The sequence below is a fragment of the Aspergillus lucknowensis genome, assembly GCF_044049455.1.
Source record: "Aspergillus lucknowensis strain CBS 449.75 chromosome Unknown BJX67scaffold_44, whole genome shotgun sequence".
Classification (NCBI taxonomy): Eukaryota; Fungi; Ascomycota; class Eurotiomycetes; order Eurotiales; family Aspergillaceae; genus Aspergillus; species Aspergillus lucknowensis.
Window position 1 is genome coordinate 112,567 of NW_027263588.1, and position 14,769 is coordinate 127,335.

A 14,769-nucleotide genomic window follows, 5' to 3' on the forward strand; every position below is an offset into this window, starting at 1 on the left:
TGTGGACCCACGCCGCAGGCTTTCCAGAGCCAGGGAAATGCAGCACTGGAGAAACCAAGACTTTTCCGCCCACTCTTAGCCAGCGTAAGCGTCTGACTCGTGGTTTGCCCCTTGGCAATGACAAAAAAAAATCCGCTGTGGAGTGTGGGGGTTTTTGGTTCGGCGAGGGCTCACTAGAATGCCATTTTGGCCCTCTGAGTCGCACTTTTTCCTGACCTTCTTTGCTTCTTAACCGTTTACAGCTGTCGTCTTCCTGTATAGGGAGAGCTGCCGTTCCATCATGGCTGCACGCGACGAAGTCGACGCCATTGAGGCGCAATCTGCCCCGGGCGAGGTCTACGAGGACTCGAAAGAGGAGCCCAGAGACGAACACGTTGAACTGCACCGCGACCTGAAGGCTCGCCATATCAGTATGATTGCCATCGGAGGTGCCATCGGAACTGGCTTGATTATTGGCACAGGCAAGGCGTTAACGTACGCTGCTCATAATCCTATCAGGGACAAGATAGCTAACTGATCCAGCGCAGGAGTAAGCTTCAAGCACCAGCAACAGTAGGCACAGCTAACAACTACATCCTCAGCCTGGATCTCTATTCATTGCGTATACTTTTATGGGCCTTATTGTCTGGACCGTGATGTGTGCTCTGGGTGAGATGGCTGCGTGGCTGCCCCTTCCCAGTGGGTTCACTGGCTATGCGTCCCGATTCTGCGACCCTGCGCTGGGCTTCACTCTTGGGTGGTGGTGAGTAATGTCTTACTTCCAGCAATAACTTGGGAACCTGACTCTCCAGCTACTACATCAAGTACATCATCCTCCCCCCAACACAGCTAACTGCCGCTGCCCTGGTCATCACCTACTGGCCGCGCACATCGGCCGACAATGTCAACCCGGGTGTGTGGATCGCAATCTTCATGGTCACGATTATCGTCATCAACTACTTTGGTGTCAGGATCTTCGGGGAAATGGAGTTCTGGCTCTCTAGCTTCAAGGTTCTTGTCATGATCGGAATCATCCTGTGCTCGTTGGTCCTCGCTCTGGGAGGTGGCCCTGATCATGACCGCAAGGGCTTCCGCTACTGGAACGAGCCTGGTGCCTTTGCTCCCAAGTATGCCGAGGGCTCGCTCGGCCAGTTCCTGGCATTCTGGTCGACCATGGTCTCTGCAACATTTGCGTATCTTGGTAAGAACAGGCTATTCAATCGACGGTATCGGCGGCGGCTGACTGAGCCAGGTACGGAACTCATCGGTGTGACTGTTGGAGAGGCGCAGAACCCTCGAAAGACAATCCCCAAGGCCATCAAGTTGACCTTTTGGCGGATCATCATCTTCTATGTGCTCAGCGTGCTCCTCGTAGGCATGTTAGTCCCGTACGACTCAAAGGAGCTGGCTTTCGCGACCCAGTCCTCCAACTCTGCTGCTGCCTCACCGTTCGTTGCGGCCATGAAGCAGGTCCCAGCGTTGCCTCACATCCTCAACGCCTGCATCCTGGTCTTTGTCTTCTCCGCAGCCAACTCGGATCTTTACATCGCGACCAGGACGCTGTATGGTCTCGCTCGGGAGCACAAGGCGCCCCGGATCTTCGCAAAAACCAACGCCAGCGGTATTCCCGTCTATTCCCTGGGGTTCTCGTCCCTGTTCTGCTGTCTCGCCTTTACGAGCGTGTCGGAAGGCTCAAAGGACGTCTTTGGCTACTTCACCGATGTTGTCTCCATTGTTGGACGTATGAGGCGTTACCTACCCTGATATGAAAGCCCCAGCTAACTTGCCCTACAGTGCTGACCTGGATCTCGCTCCTCGTCGCCCATATTTGCTTCATTCGCGCCCGCAAAGCGCAAGCCGTGCCCGAAGCCTCCGTCCCATATAAGGCGCCATTGGGTATTATGGGATCGTATGTTGCGCTGTTCTTCTGCGTCCTCATCGCCTTTACGCGGAGCTTCAACGTCTTTATACACGACCCCGAGTATGGCAATTTCGATTACAAGACCTTCATCACGGCATACCTGGGAATCCCGGTGTACGTCGCTGCGTTTTTCACCTGGAAATTTGTCAAGAAAACGGAGCTCGTGAAGCCTCACAATGCCGACCTTTGGAGCGGAAAGGCAGCGATTGACCGCGAGGAGGCTGAGTTTGTCGCTCGCAAAGAAATCGAGGACATGCATGCTCGCGGGTGGAAGAAGTTCTACAAGAGGTTTCTGTCGTGGCTGTTCTAGCTCGAGGTCTCTTTGGAGCAATGGTACATAGATGGGTTGTATGACAGAGTATATACACGTGTGGATAAATAGTTCAAGTAATTCTTCTGCCAGTCGATATGTTCACCTCTTGGATCACCTCTTGAATCAGGCAGACACCGAAGAAGACCATCTTTCTCTATGAGACCTGAACCGTCACTGACACATTGCGTCGACAACTTCCGAGAAGTTTGGAAACTCTTCTCGCGCGGCAGCAACAATCTCCATCGTGGGGCGGCTCTTCCCTGGCGCATACTGCTCCGCGATTGCGCGCAACGCCTCGCTGGGCTGCGTCCGACGCCCTGGGTCGTCAAATGCCTCTGCCGGGGCCGATCCATTCGCGAACAACCAGAGCAGGTCGCCGAGGTCCCGAGCTATCACGCCCACGTCGCCTTCGGAGCCGATATAGACGACAGGCTGCTTGACGATTCCCGCATCGGGTCGAACCAGCCAGAAGCCCGCATAGTCACCTCCGCCAGTCGAGCCGAAGAAACGAAACTGGCTGCCGTCAACGTTGCTGTTGCCGGTCCATCCGCGAAACCACTCCGCCGTCTCATCTGGGGCCTCGAATTCTTCGTAGACCTCGAAGTCGCAGCCAGAGGCTGAGTCGGTCTCGTCATCCCACCTCAACTCGAAGCCGATCTCGGCCACTTTTAATAATGCGACCGGTAGAGGCAAGTCTGCGGAGTTGGCTGGCATCGTTATGGTGACAGATTATCAAAGCTGGATATCAGGGATGGAAGTGGGGGAAATTGTCTGTGAAAGTTGTGGAATCGCAAATGGTGTTAAGTGAACTACCAGTTAGTTCGCGAACCTAGCCGTGACGGTTATGTAATCCCTAAAACGATCAATTCCTCTCGAACTAGAGAAGCAAAGGTAAAATAATAATAATAATAATAATAATAATCTGTAACGCCGGGGTATGGAGCTGACGGCATATCTACAGAGACATATAGCGAAAATCAATCTTCTCGGCTACCGCCACCACCTAGTAGACCAGAGTCGCAAGGTTGCCCAAAATCTCTTTCTTCAGCAGCGCTTGCATCAGCCGAGGCCGCAGGGTAAGAAAAACCGGCACGTCACCCGCCAGGGAGGAGGGTGGCGATGCCATAATAACCGCGACTGTGTTGGAATACGCCATGGGAGCAACAAAGACCGGCGGGCCATCGCCAAAGTCCACATCGTAGAACCCGAGTCTCGACTGGTTCGAGAACGCCTGGCAGACCATGAGCGAGTAGAGCACATTGGCTTGGGTGCCGACGAGGCGGATGACCCGTAGCGCACGGGTGATGAACCCCTCGATGGTGGTACGGTTGACGTGGTCGACGACGTCCCGGGAGATGAGGGCAACGCGCGCAATCGCTTCTGTCGAGATAGTGCCGGCCTGTAGCAAGTCGGGCGGCGTGGTGACGTACAGGCCGATGGCGCAGCTGCCGGTGTAGTTCTGAGGGACGCCAATGCGGTGCCGGAAGTCGCATGGGACAATGGCGCTCACTGGCGACTGTCGCCGCGGGCGCAGGCGGCGGAACAGCGAAGGGTTTGTGGTGGCAGACGCATCCTCAAGCGCGACCTGCTGCGTGCTGTGGGCAAACGCCAGGGTGAACAGCGCGATGACAATGTCGTTGTCCGAGACTCTCGGGCCCAGAGGCTGCAAACTAGACGCTGCCTCTCGGACTCGGTCGAGCACCGGGCGTGGCACATGGAACAAGTGACTCTCGATATCGTCTGGGGCACTTTGTTCGCGAAGGAACCTGTCGTAGAAGCGTAGTAGTAGCGATATGAGAAGCGATAGGCCAAGGGTTAGCCAGGCGAGGGGGTCCCAAGCCGAGCGCGAACGAGGACGCACTGCAGCAGGAAGATGCTCGTACATGACATTCCGGTCGGTCAGCAGAGGAGACAGGCTATCTGGATTCATGGGATCACAGCAGAGGCCGGCCCAGCAGCGCACAAACTCGACGAAGCCTTTGGCGTCGACAACGCTGTGTGCGATGCGCACGACGAGGACCACGCCGCTGTTTTCCGCGAGGCGGTGGACCTGGACGTGCGCCAGCTTGGGAGATGCATGCGCTTCTAGCCCGATGCGAGGGTCGCTGACATTTGCACCGGGAGGCCATGCGGTGCGATGAAAGTGGTTCTCGCGGAGGTGGCGGAAATGCAGCGTCGGATGGACTCGCTCCTCATACAGAGGCAGATTCAGATCGTCACAGTCGACAACAACACACATCCCATTTCGGCCACGGCGGCGGAGATGGCCAGCCAGGATCGGGAACCGACCAACAGCTTGGTAGAAGGAGCTCCGCAGCCGGTCTGCGGGCATGAATGGCGCGGCATCGTCGCTACTGGTGGAGGTGTTCTCGAAGAAGAAGATATTGGAAATGTACAGATGGCTGGGGATGATGTCCAGGGGCGAGAGCTCGTACGTTTGGCTGGCCACACAGCTGGCAAACGCGTCCATGATTCCAATTCTCGAGAAATCGTCGCGTTGGGACCATGTCTGGCGATTTGGCTTTGGCCGGGTTTTAGGGTTGCGATGCAAAGGCCGCAGTCCGGTATCGTCCGGCGTATTGCAAAACAACTGGTTATAAGCAGAATACGATACACAAATACGATACAGAGTTCGAGGCAAAATTAACTTCAACGAACTATTGTGACTCATCGCTTCAATATAGGGCGTCTTCTAAGTACAGCGCTTCGAAACAACCAGGCGGCAGTCTCGCTCCGGGTACTTGGGGGTCGTGAAGAGGGCACTGCGCGTGGGCATAATCCGCGGACGGCCGAGCTCGTCAACGTTGTGCGGGCCGCAGACACTGTCCTCGGGCAGAGCGATCTCGTAGTCCTTGAGTAGATTAGCGATGATGATCATGATCTCCATCATGGCGAGATTGCGCCCGATGCAGTTGCGGTGGCCGTACGAAAAGGCAAAGACATTCCGCTTGGCCTGCTCATTGTCTAAAAAGCGAGTCGGATCGTAGAACTGGGGGGAGTTCCACACGTCCTTGTTGCTGTGTGCGCCATGCAGGTTGATGGCCACCTCCACGCCGGGGGGGATATAGTAGCCTTGCAGTGTGATCCCGGCGGAGGGGGAGATCCGTGGCATGAACCCGGATGTAATCGGGGAGTAGCGCAAGGTCTCGTAGATACACGCTTCCAGGTAGGCCAGCTTCTCGCGGCACTCTGCGAACGTGATCAAATGCTCCTGGGGGAACTGGCTGCGCACTTCGTCGATGACACGCTCCAAGTGCTGCGGGTAGAGAGTCAGGAGATGGATCACCCACGAGGTGACAAAGGACGTGGACTCGCTCCCGGCCAGCTGCATCGCTATGCTCTCGGTCATGACCTCATGCGGGCTCATGGTGACGCGCGGGTTTTCAGGGTCTTCGGCGTCAATGAACGCCTGCAGCAGGTCGGTGGGTTTCTCATCCGCACCCGTTGAGGACAGGAGCTTGCGACGCATGAGAACCGACTCCCGACTGTACGCGATAAAGCTCTGGTACCGCTCCCGGGAACGGCGAAGTAGGCGTGAGAACGGGAACATTTTGAGAAACGGGAAATTCTTCGTCATGCCCAGATAGAAGCCCGTGGCCTCGATCCAGCGAATGATCGTTGGGTCGTCGTTGGCGAGGGCGTGGAACTCCCGCCCAAATGCCAGGGCACCGATTGTGTCAAAGGTAGCATACTGCGTGTCGTCGCGATAGTTGACAGTAATGGGTCGCCCATGATTCTGCTCCAGGCGTTTGTCCCATTTGTCTTTGATGGCGAGGATGCTGTACCGGAGGATCAGGTCCTCCATGCGGCCGAGAAAGCCATGGTTGAGATAGGGACCAATCTGGCGACGGCGTCGACTGGCTTGGGCTGGATCGCGCGTCGTGAAGATACTCGCCGTGCCCTCGATGTCCAGCATCTGGTAGATGTCCGTCTTGCGAAAGTTCTGCGACAGCAGCACAGCCCGAATGTCGTCTGGGGCGCTGATACTCACCCCATTAGGGCGGTGCACGTAGATATTCCCATACGCCTGATAATCCGCAAGCACTGATGTGGGCCCGTCCGACAGCACCCGCTTAAGAATCGAGTGTTTGCTGGACAACCGCGCGAGGAGCGACCCTGGAATGTGGCGGACAGGAGAGAAGAACAGCTCGTAGGAGACACGCCAGGCCAGAAACAGCCCAAGCAATGAAGCAAGCACTCGGATCATGCCAGCACGATGGAGCACAGCCAAGATGGCGTCGAGTCGCCGCTCTGAATCGAGAGTATCGTAGAGCATGTTGACGGGTGGGCACGTTTGATCAAGAAGGACGAGAGAGAGGGAAAACACGAGCGAAGAAGAGGAGACGAACACATTTAAGGCGCCTACGAGGTGCTTATGCTATATTAGGATTGGTTTAGCTTTGATTCGGGTTTTGAGGACTTGTGGGCTGTCATTCCGTCCACTTCCATTGCTCCCTCCCTACAGACATCACTACCAGACTCTTTCACAAACGCTATTCCAAAACTCATTCTTCAGAATCCCTTCCATGGCCACTGGATTACTCGTCAGCAGCACGTCCACCCCCTGTCGAGAAGACGGCGGGGGCAGAAATGCTGCCATTGTATAGCTATTCTCAAAGACGGGCGTAAGGCAAACATACTCCGGACACCCGCTGCCGAAATCGGCGGCGTACATGGGGAACCGCACCTGGCTCGTCGTCACTAGCGAAGTCGTTGTGCGTGTTGCCGTGAACGCTAGCGGACGCATATGGCTGGTTGGATTCTGCGTGAGGACGTCCCAGTACTCTCCGACCAGCGGAGGCTGCACGCGGTTGATGGTCTTGCGCACCTCCAGCGCCGCTGCTGCGAGCGTCTCCGCGGTGGTAGGGCGCGTTAGATCGTCCAGTCGATCCCGCACAAGCATTCCCACTAGTAGATTGCCTGTATACGTCTCCTTGACCCCGAGCCGGGGACGGACGTCGCATGGTACCCGAACCGTGCAGTGCGTCGGGGGGTCGGGCTTGCGCATGAAGGGCAGCAAACTGCGTGGTTCTGGCTGGGGTTGGCTTTGGATATACGTCTTACTCACGAGGGCCACTAGCAGATCATTGTCTGAGAGGCGCATCTCGGCTGGGAAATGCGGTCGGACTGCGTCGCGGAGCCGGTCTAGCGACGCGCGGGAGACATGAAAGAGGTGCGCCTCACCGCGAGCGAGGCCGACGGTCTTGCTGAGCATTTTGGCCAGCGTGATCGGAGACAGCCACGCCAGCCAGTCCACCAGAAGCGCGCGATTGGCGTAGATGGACCGGGAGACATCATCCATCGGTGCCCGCTCTTCGGGTACGTATTGAGTGATCAAGCTACGGTCGAAGCATAACGAGGACGATGGAGAATCCTTGGTGGTCTGTCCTCGTTGCATGCTCTTCATCGTTTCTGCCCAGTGGTTGACGAATGCAAAGAAACCCACGCCATCGACAGCGTAGTGGGGGATGTTAATGAAGAGGACGAGACCGCTATTTTCGGCGAGGCGCACCGCGTGTACGTTTAGCAGTTTGATGTCGCCATCCGCGGCAGGAGTGGCCACCGGTCCGACTGTGGCGACCTCGGAGGGCCACTGGTTCCAGGCAAAGCGTGAGGCCTTGAGATGGCTGAAGTGGACGGATTCGCAGGTCGACTGACGTACGTCTGGGAGGTTCAAATTGGTGGCGTCCACCTCGATCACGATGCGGCCAGCACCCTGGGACCGCAGTCGTCCGGTCAGGATCGGAAACTGCTGCAGACTGGCACGGAGCGAGGCCGTAAGAAGGTCCCAAGGCATGAACGGTTCACCCGTTGTGCTCAGATTCTCGTAGAAAAACGCATACGGGATGTTCGAGAATGACCCTTGCATGTCAAACGCTGACAAGGGGTATGTCTCGAACTGCACGGGGCTGGAATATTCCTCCATGGTGTGACTCTGCGGCGGTACGGCGACCACAGACTCCTTGGATTTGCACGACCACTTTGTACTTGAAGGCTGGCTACGTCTACAATGGTACCTGGTCAACTTCGCGCCTGTGGAGGGATACGAGCCTAAAAACCGAGAAGGAAGTCGCAGAATCTCGTGTTGGATTGCATGGAGTGGATCAGCTATGAAGTACAAAAGCCGACTGAACAGAGCACCAGTCTCGAACCGGCTTATTCTCCCCGCAGAGACAGCACAATTTGGCAATCTCGCTCAGGGTTGGCCGGAATGGTGGCCACTCCCAGCTTCGTCGGCATAATCCGAGGCCGACCCTCGTCGTCCACATTGTGAGGCCCAAACAAGCTGTTCGGGGGCAGTGAAACGTTGAAGTCGTTAAACAGATTCGCGAGGGTGACTGTCATCACTGCCCACGCCAGATTTCTCCCGATGCAGAAGCGTGGCCCGTAGGCAAACGACAGCATGTTGCGCCGCTCTTCGTGGCCCCCGTTCAGGAACCTCGGGGGATGGAACCGCCGTGGATCCGTCCAGGACTCCTTGTGGATGTGTGCGGCGCACCGATTCGTGGCAATCTCCGTGCCCGGTGGGATGTAGTATCCCTTGATGGTGATCCCACGCGTATCGCAGACGCGGGGGAACGAGGTGCTGGCGGTGGGGATGCATCGCAGCGTCTCATAGATGCAGGCCTCGAGATACGGCAGCTTGGCCTTGCTTTCGCTGTACGTGATCAAGTGGTCGCGAGGGAATTCCTTGCGCACCTCATCGACGACCCGGCGGTAGTGCTCGGGATGCAGAAGCAGAAAGTGGATGACCCAGGACATGACCGATGAAGTCGACTCACTGCCACCAACCATCATGGCAATGCTCTCCGTCTGCACCTCTTCGGAGGTCATCCGAACCCTGGAGTCGGGATCCTCCGCGTCGAGCATGGCCTGAAGGAGGTCAGCACGCTTGGTGCCCCCTTCTTCCAGGTGCGATTTGCGGATGGCTATTGATTCGCGGCTAAACTGGAGGAGATCGTCGTAGGACTGCTTAAGGTTACGCAGGAGCCACGAGCCCGGGAACCGCTTGAGCGAGGGAAAGTAGTGGGTGGTCAACATGTAGGTCAGGGTGTTGCCCACCCACTTGGCGTAGAGGAAGTTGTTGGTCGCCAACGCCCGGAACTCACGGCCGAAGACGAGGGCGCCCGTAATGTCGAACATGGCCAACTGTGTATCGTAGCGGTAGTTGACTGTGACATGGTCTCGATCCGCGAGCTGGCGCTTCCAGTGTGCCTTGAGCGGCTCGACGCCATGCTGCATCATGAGTGGCTGCATCCGGGTCAGGTAGGCGTTGTTGAAGAACGGATGCAGCAGACGACGACGGTGATGCGCCTGGACGGGGTCTGTAAAGGTAGACACGTTGGGAACACCGTCGTACTCGAAGACTCGGTACATGTCCGTCTTTCGAAAGTCTTGCGAGCCCAGGACCGCAATGGCATCGGCAGGATCACAGACATAGACCGTATTGGGCTTGCAAAGGTACACGTCGCCGTAAGTCTCGTAGTCCTTGCGTGCCATCGCCTCGCCTTGACCCGTCAGAAGATGCCAGACCCCCCGTTTGGACGACAGACGAGACCAGAACGGGGCCGGGATATTGCGAAGAGGGGAGAAACAGAATGCATAGACGACCTTCCAGGCGAGCCGTGTGGCAACAAGCATGAGGAGGATTGAGACATATCCCCCAGGAGAAATGGCCTTGAAGAAGGAGTCCAACATTGTGCGTCGTCGAAGCCCTACTTTGGGGAAGGCAACAGGGAAAGGAAGAGAAAAGATGCAGAGTGAGACGCCCAAGCAGAAGATCAGCTCAAATATCTGCTCCAGCATTGGCATCTCGTATTCGTCAGATGCCCTCATTCTTCTCTGGAATTAATGCCCCTCGCAATCCGTTCCGAGGCGCTCTTCGGGTTTTACGTCTCGCTCTTGTTCCCCCCTGGAGCTGTCCTTATTTTGTTGCGTCTTTTCTTTGCCGATGTCCTGCTCGGGCTTTCATCATCACATTCCAATCCTTCGCCAAATGTCTGTTGCAATCGTCACCGGGGCCGCTCAGGGCGTTGGCTTCTCCATCGCTCAGCTGCTGGCCCAGAAGGGGTATAAAGTTGTGTTGAGCGACATCGACACCGAGAAAGGGGAAGAAGCTGCGGCCCAAATCAACCAGGAGCACGGCGAGCAAACGGCGATCTTTGTTCGCTGCGATCTTGCCCGTCTCGCCGACGTCGACCAGCTCTTCTCGACCACGCGTGAGCGCCTTGGGGGCTTCTCTATCCTGATCAACAATGCCGGCTTTCTACGCGCCCCCTTTCTGGCTCTCTCAGCGCAAGATATCGAGAACACAATCGCTATCAACTTAACGGCTCCCCTTTACGCAACCCAGCGGGCCATCCAGTACTGGAATGATTCTCCCGACCCAGAACTGCGCGGCCAGGTCGTGACGGTGACCTCCTCGTCGTCCTTCAAAACATATGCAAGCATCTTGCCCTACGGCGCCGCAAAGGCCGGCGCCGCACAGTTTACCTTCGCCGCGCATGCATTCGCTCCACGAGTCCGGGTCAATGCAGTGGCCCCAACAGCTATCGCCACCGGCTTTGACCAGAAGCAAATGCGTGTTGCAACCGACCGGACAGGGCCGGGGTATACGCCCGAGGAAGAGATGCGTGCGATGGGACTCCACAGACTGCAGCCCGTGGACGTTGCCCGCGGGGTTTTGCGCTGCATCGAGGACGAGTCGCTGGCTGGCAAGGTGCTTTATCTGGATGCCCGCGAGGGGACGCAGATTCACTCGAGTTTCTAGAAGGAAGAAGCAGCATGTCGGTTGGGTTAACAATATGAATATGTATTTAGTGATATGTCTACAAATATATACTCAATGTCTCCTGATCACTAGCCGGCAGTCGCGATCTGGATCGGTCGGTGCAAAGACAATATGACACTTGGACGGCATCCGACGCGGTATTCCGTCATTATCCAGATTGTGTGGGCCATATACACTGTCTGCAGGTGCACTCAGGTCGTAGTCTTTCAAGATGTTGGCCAGGATGGTCATCATCTCCATCCACGCCAGCCCGCGCCCGATACAGCTCCGGCCCCCGTACGAGAATGCTAAAATGCTGCGCTTTAGATCCTTGTTGTTCAAGAAGCGCTCTGGTATGAATCGCTCTGGCTGATCCCAGACGTCGCCACGATTATTCATGGCAATGAGGTTGAACGCGATCTCCGTGCCCGGCGGAATCCATTGGCCCTGGAGGGCTATCCCCTTGCTCGCCACGCGGGGCATGAAGCTGGACGTGATCGGTGTATACCGGAGCATCTCGTAGAGGAATGCCTCCAGAAACGGAAGCTGATTGCACTCGGCGTACGTGATCAAGTGGTCTGCTGGGAACTGGCCGCGCACCTCATCGACTGCCCGGCGATGACAGTCCGGGTAGAGCGTCAATAGATGCAGGGCCCAGGTAAGCGATGCCGCAGTAGTTTCACTCCCTGCCAACTGCATGCCTACACTCTCAGCCTGGACTTCAACAGCCGACATCTTCACCTTCGACTCTGGGTCCTCAGCATCGATGAAGGCCTGTAGCAAGTCGGCCGGTTTATCCTCGCCAGCAGTCAAGATTTCCTTGCGACGAGCAACGGACTCCTTGCCAAACTGCACAAAATCTGCGTACTCGCGGAGCCACCGCCGGATCAACCTTGAAAAGGGAAATGCTAGGAGGAGTCTGAAATTGATGCTGACTCCGATGTAGATCGCGGTGGCAGAGATCCAGTCCACAATTGCAACTTTCTGCGTCTTCAGGGAGGCGAGCGAGTCAAGCTCGCGGCCGAAGGCAAGGGCACTCATTATATCAAATGTCGCCAGCTGCATGTCATGGCGATAGTTCACTTCGACACACTCCCCATGCTCATCTAGGAGTCGGTCCCATTTGGCCTTGAGAGCCTGGATGCCATTACGGAGGATGAGGGGCTCCATTTTCGCAAGGTAGCTTGGGTTGAAATATGGGCCGATCTGACGGCGGCGGCGACTGGCCTGTGTCGGCTCGCTGAAGGTAACGAGGTTTGCCATGACCGGATCATTGAGCCCATGGTAGACATCCACCTTGCGGAAGTCGGACGCGGAGAGAACGGTACGCACATCATATGGGTTGCTGATGGTGACGGTTCTCGGCTTGGAGATGTATATATCCCCGTAGGCGTGGAAGTCCTGCAGGGCTGCGGGAATAACTCGACCAGGCAACCGAGCGTAGATGAACCGGAGGGGAGTTAGACGTGCTGCCAGGGGCCCTGGAATCCGCCGCAAGGGCGAGAACACAAAGGCATCAAGGATCCTCCAGCAAACGAGCAAAGCGCCAGCGAGAGCGAGGACGCGCATGGCCCTCTGCAGCACGTCGACGGCCGTCATCTCCGCCAGACGGCCGCTCAAGTTGACGAAGTCCATCTTGGAGCAGGTAATGGAACCGGTGGCGGCGGGCTGTTTGTCTGTTTACAACTTTCACGGGAATGCCAGTCCTCCCGACGAGTCTTGAGGAACCGTGGCCCACTTTCATCCGAAGAATGCGTTCGTCGACTGGTCACTCTGATGCTGTTATCCCCAAGATAGGGCTGTGTCAGGCACATGACTCACCCTCGTTCTCGGACTTTGGAAACGAAGCAGCCATCGGCTTTTGCCCAGTGAGTTTCTGGCTTGTCGGAATGAAGCTCGTATTTTGGCGATGACATTCTCCCCGTACGAAAAATACAATCTTGTCACGAAAGATCGTGCGCTCTTTCCCAAAGCGGATCTCCAGATGTGGACCCCCCCTCCAACGCTCGTCAGCTGGATATCTTTCAACAGCTTCAATGTCCTCTTGCACTTCCTTCAAATCGTCTCCTTACTCAAGGTCTCTCCAACTTCGCCGCCATGATCACCTTGCTGAAAGATTGGGCTGCTCTACAAGCCCACGGAATCTTCCCCCTCCTGGCCGCCATTCTGACAATTCTGCTTGCCTGGCGCCTGACGGACGCCTTCTTCTTCTCGCCGCTGCGCAACATTCCAGGACCACTGCTCGCTCGACTCACCACGAAGCGCGCCAACCTGGACACCTTCTCGGGAAATGTGACCGAGAACGTCGACAAAGACGTCCAGAAGTATGGCGATGTCTATGTGTATAAGCCCCGTGCCGTCTGCATCAACCACCCAGACGACATTCGGACTGTTCTAGGATCCCAGGAATTTCGGAAGGCGGCCTTCTTTGACATCTTCAATGACAACAGCACGCCCAACATCGTGTCCCTTCGAGACCCCCAGCTGGCCAGCCGTCGGCGACGGCAGCTTGGGCCCTTCTTCAACTACGCCTACTTGGGCCGAGCTGAGTCTCTTATCTTGCAGCATGGCTACCAAGCGCTGCAATCCAAGTGGAATAAGCTACTGGAAGGCAGCAACGGCAAATCCACGGAGGTCAACTACAGAGCCGACACGCAGCTCGTCACTTTTGACATCATGAGTGCCCTCGCGTTCGGCCGGCACTTCGACTCCATTTCGAAGGGCAGCTCGTCCATCATGAAGTGGTCCGGCGTCATCATGTCTCTGCTGGAATCGCCGTTAGTCCTGGGTCTGCTCTCCCTCGTCCCTTTCAGCTTGGTGATGCGCCCATGGACGATCATGTACCGCGAACTGGCGACATTCAGCCGAGAGTCGATCGAGATGCGCAAGGCGCTTCTTGCAGACGGTACGGCCAAGAAGCCCTCCGATATGCTCCAGGCCTTTATCGATGCAGAAGACCCGGAGTCCAAGCTGCCAATGGCTCCCCATGAGGTCCAGGCGGAAAGTATTATGATGATGCTAGCTGGGAGCGAAACGACTTCGTCTGCCATCATGTGGACCTTCCACCTCCTGATGCTCTACCCGGAGACCCTGCAACGCGCGGTGACAGAGGTTCGCAGCGCTTTTGCTCCAGACTACCTGGTGACCTACAAGGACGTGCACGCCCGTCTGCCATATATCGAAGCTTGTGTCTTTGAAGCCCTTCGACAATCCCCCACCACAGCCGGGCTGACCCCGCGCATCTCTCACTCGAGGGGCATTACGCTGCAAGGCCATTATATCCCCCCAGAGACGGAAATCTACGTCAACCTCCGTCCGGTCAACATGCATCCCACGCTATGGACCGACCCACAGCGATTCAACCCGGATCGCTTCATCGACAACGAGGACAACAAGCGCTTAGTGTTTACCTTCTCGTATGGCCCGCGCAACTGCCTGGGAAGAAATCTGGCATGGGTAGAGATGCTCACTATTGTGGCCAACGTCCTCAAAGACTATGACATTTCGCTTCCCCCGGACAGCGAATTCGGCCCTCACAATACAGACGAGAATGGACTGCCTGTGCTGCTTCCATCGAAGTGTTTTATTGCATCTTTTCCCGCGCGGCCGGAGAAGGATTGTCGGATGCTCATCAAACGGGCTGCTTAGATAGGCTCCTGTGTACGTAGTATTGTATGGATTTGAGGGCCGATATTTTGAGTGAAATGCTAGCGAGGCACGTCAAACGAGTACCACAGCCGGGATCGGATTGCCTTTCCAGTCTTCTCACATTCCCTCTTCCGTATT

The 14,769-nt window shown here is 56.4% G+C and overlaps 9 protein-coding genes across 9 annotated transcripts; 3 read left to right on the top strand and 6 right to left on the bottom strand.

The window, feature by feature from the left end:
- Positions 1–88: 88 nt before the first annotated feature.
- BJX67DRAFT_228630 (amino acid permease/ SLC12A domain-containing protein) lies at positions 89–2,297 on the top strand. The gene is made up of 6 exons (XM_071025878.1): positions 89–474; positions 523–529; positions 582–742; positions 792–1,180; positions 1,232–1,720; positions 1,774–2,297. The coding sequence occupies exons 1-6, from the start codon at positions 281–283 to the stop codon at positions 2,208–2,210; spliced, it is 1,677 nt and encodes a 558-aa protein (XP_070883070.1). The 5' UTR covers positions 89–280; the 3' UTR covers positions 2,211–2,297.
- Positions 2,298–2,997, bottom strand: BJX67DRAFT_228628 (uncharacterized protein). The gene has a single exon (XM_071025877.1). The coding sequence runs from the start codon at positions 2,925–2,927 to the stop codon at positions 2,385–2,387; it is 543 nt and encodes a 180-aa protein (XP_070883071.1). The 5' UTR covers positions 2,928–2,997; the 3' UTR covers positions 2,298–2,384.
- Positions 2,998–3,076: 79 nt separating this feature from the next.
- On the bottom strand, positions 3,077–4,667 carry helD2 (acyltransferase helD2). Its single transcript, XM_071029950.1, has one exon. It carries the CDS (start codon positions 4,543–4,545, stop codon positions 3,217–3,219), a length of 1,329 nt encoding a protein of 442 aa, XP_070883072.1. The 5' UTR covers positions 4,546–4,667; the 3' UTR covers positions 3,077–3,216.
- A 182-nt stretch (positions 4,668–4,849) lies between these two features.
- On the bottom strand, positions 4,850–6,233 carry cyp5081C1 (cytochrome P450 monooxygenase helB4). The gene has a single exon (XM_071029951.1). It carries the CDS (start codon positions 6,127–6,129, stop codon positions 4,906–4,908), a length of 1,224 nt encoding a protein of 407 aa, XP_070883073.1. The 5' UTR covers positions 6,130–6,233; the 3' UTR covers positions 4,850–4,905.
- Positions 6,234–6,497: 264 nt separating this feature from the next.
- Positions 6,498–8,161, bottom strand: helD1 (acyltransferase helD1). The gene has a single exon (XM_071029952.1). The coding sequence runs from the start codon at positions 8,137–8,139 to the stop codon at positions 6,685–6,687; it is 1,455 nt and encodes a 484-aa protein (XP_070883074.1). The 5' UTR covers positions 8,140–8,161; the 3' UTR covers positions 6,498–6,684.
- Positions 8,162–8,243: 82 nt separating this feature from the next.
- cyp5081D1 (cytochrome P450 monooxygenase helB3) lies at positions 8,244–9,947 on the bottom strand. The gene has a single exon (XM_071029953.1). The coding sequence runs from the start codon at positions 9,909–9,911 to the stop codon at positions 8,370–8,372; it is 1,542 nt and encodes a 513-aa protein (XP_070883075.1). The 5' UTR covers positions 9,912–9,947; the 3' UTR covers positions 8,244–8,369.
- Positions 9,948–10,166: 219 nt separating this feature from the next.
- sdr1 (short-chain dehydrogenase helC) lies at positions 10,167–11,019 on the top strand. The gene has a single exon (XM_071025879.1). The coding sequence runs from the start codon at positions 10,210–10,212 to the stop codon at positions 10,981–10,983; it is 774 nt and encodes a 257-aa protein (XP_070883076.1). The 5' UTR covers positions 10,167–10,209; the 3' UTR covers positions 10,984–11,019.
- A 36-nt stretch (positions 11,020–11,055) lies between these two features.
- cyp5081B1 (cytochrome P450 monooxygenase helB2) lies at positions 11,056–12,552 on the bottom strand (the record flags this gene model as incomplete). The annotated part of the gene is made up of 1 exon (XM_071031501.1): positions 11,056–12,552. The coding sequence occupies one exon, from the start codon at positions 12,550–12,552 to the stop codon at positions 11,056–11,058; it is 1,497 nt and encodes a 498-aa protein (XP_070883077.1).
- Positions 12,553–13,035: 483 nt separating this feature from the next.
- cyp5081A1 (cytochrome P450 monooxygenase helB1) lies at positions 13,036–14,705 on the top strand. The gene has a single exon (XM_071029954.1). It carries the CDS (start codon positions 13,081–13,083, stop codon positions 14,629–14,631), a length of 1,551 nt encoding a protein of 516 aa, XP_070883078.1. The 5' UTR covers positions 13,036–13,080; the 3' UTR covers positions 14,632–14,705.
- The last annotated feature ends 64 nt before the right edge of the window (positions 14,706–14,769 follow it).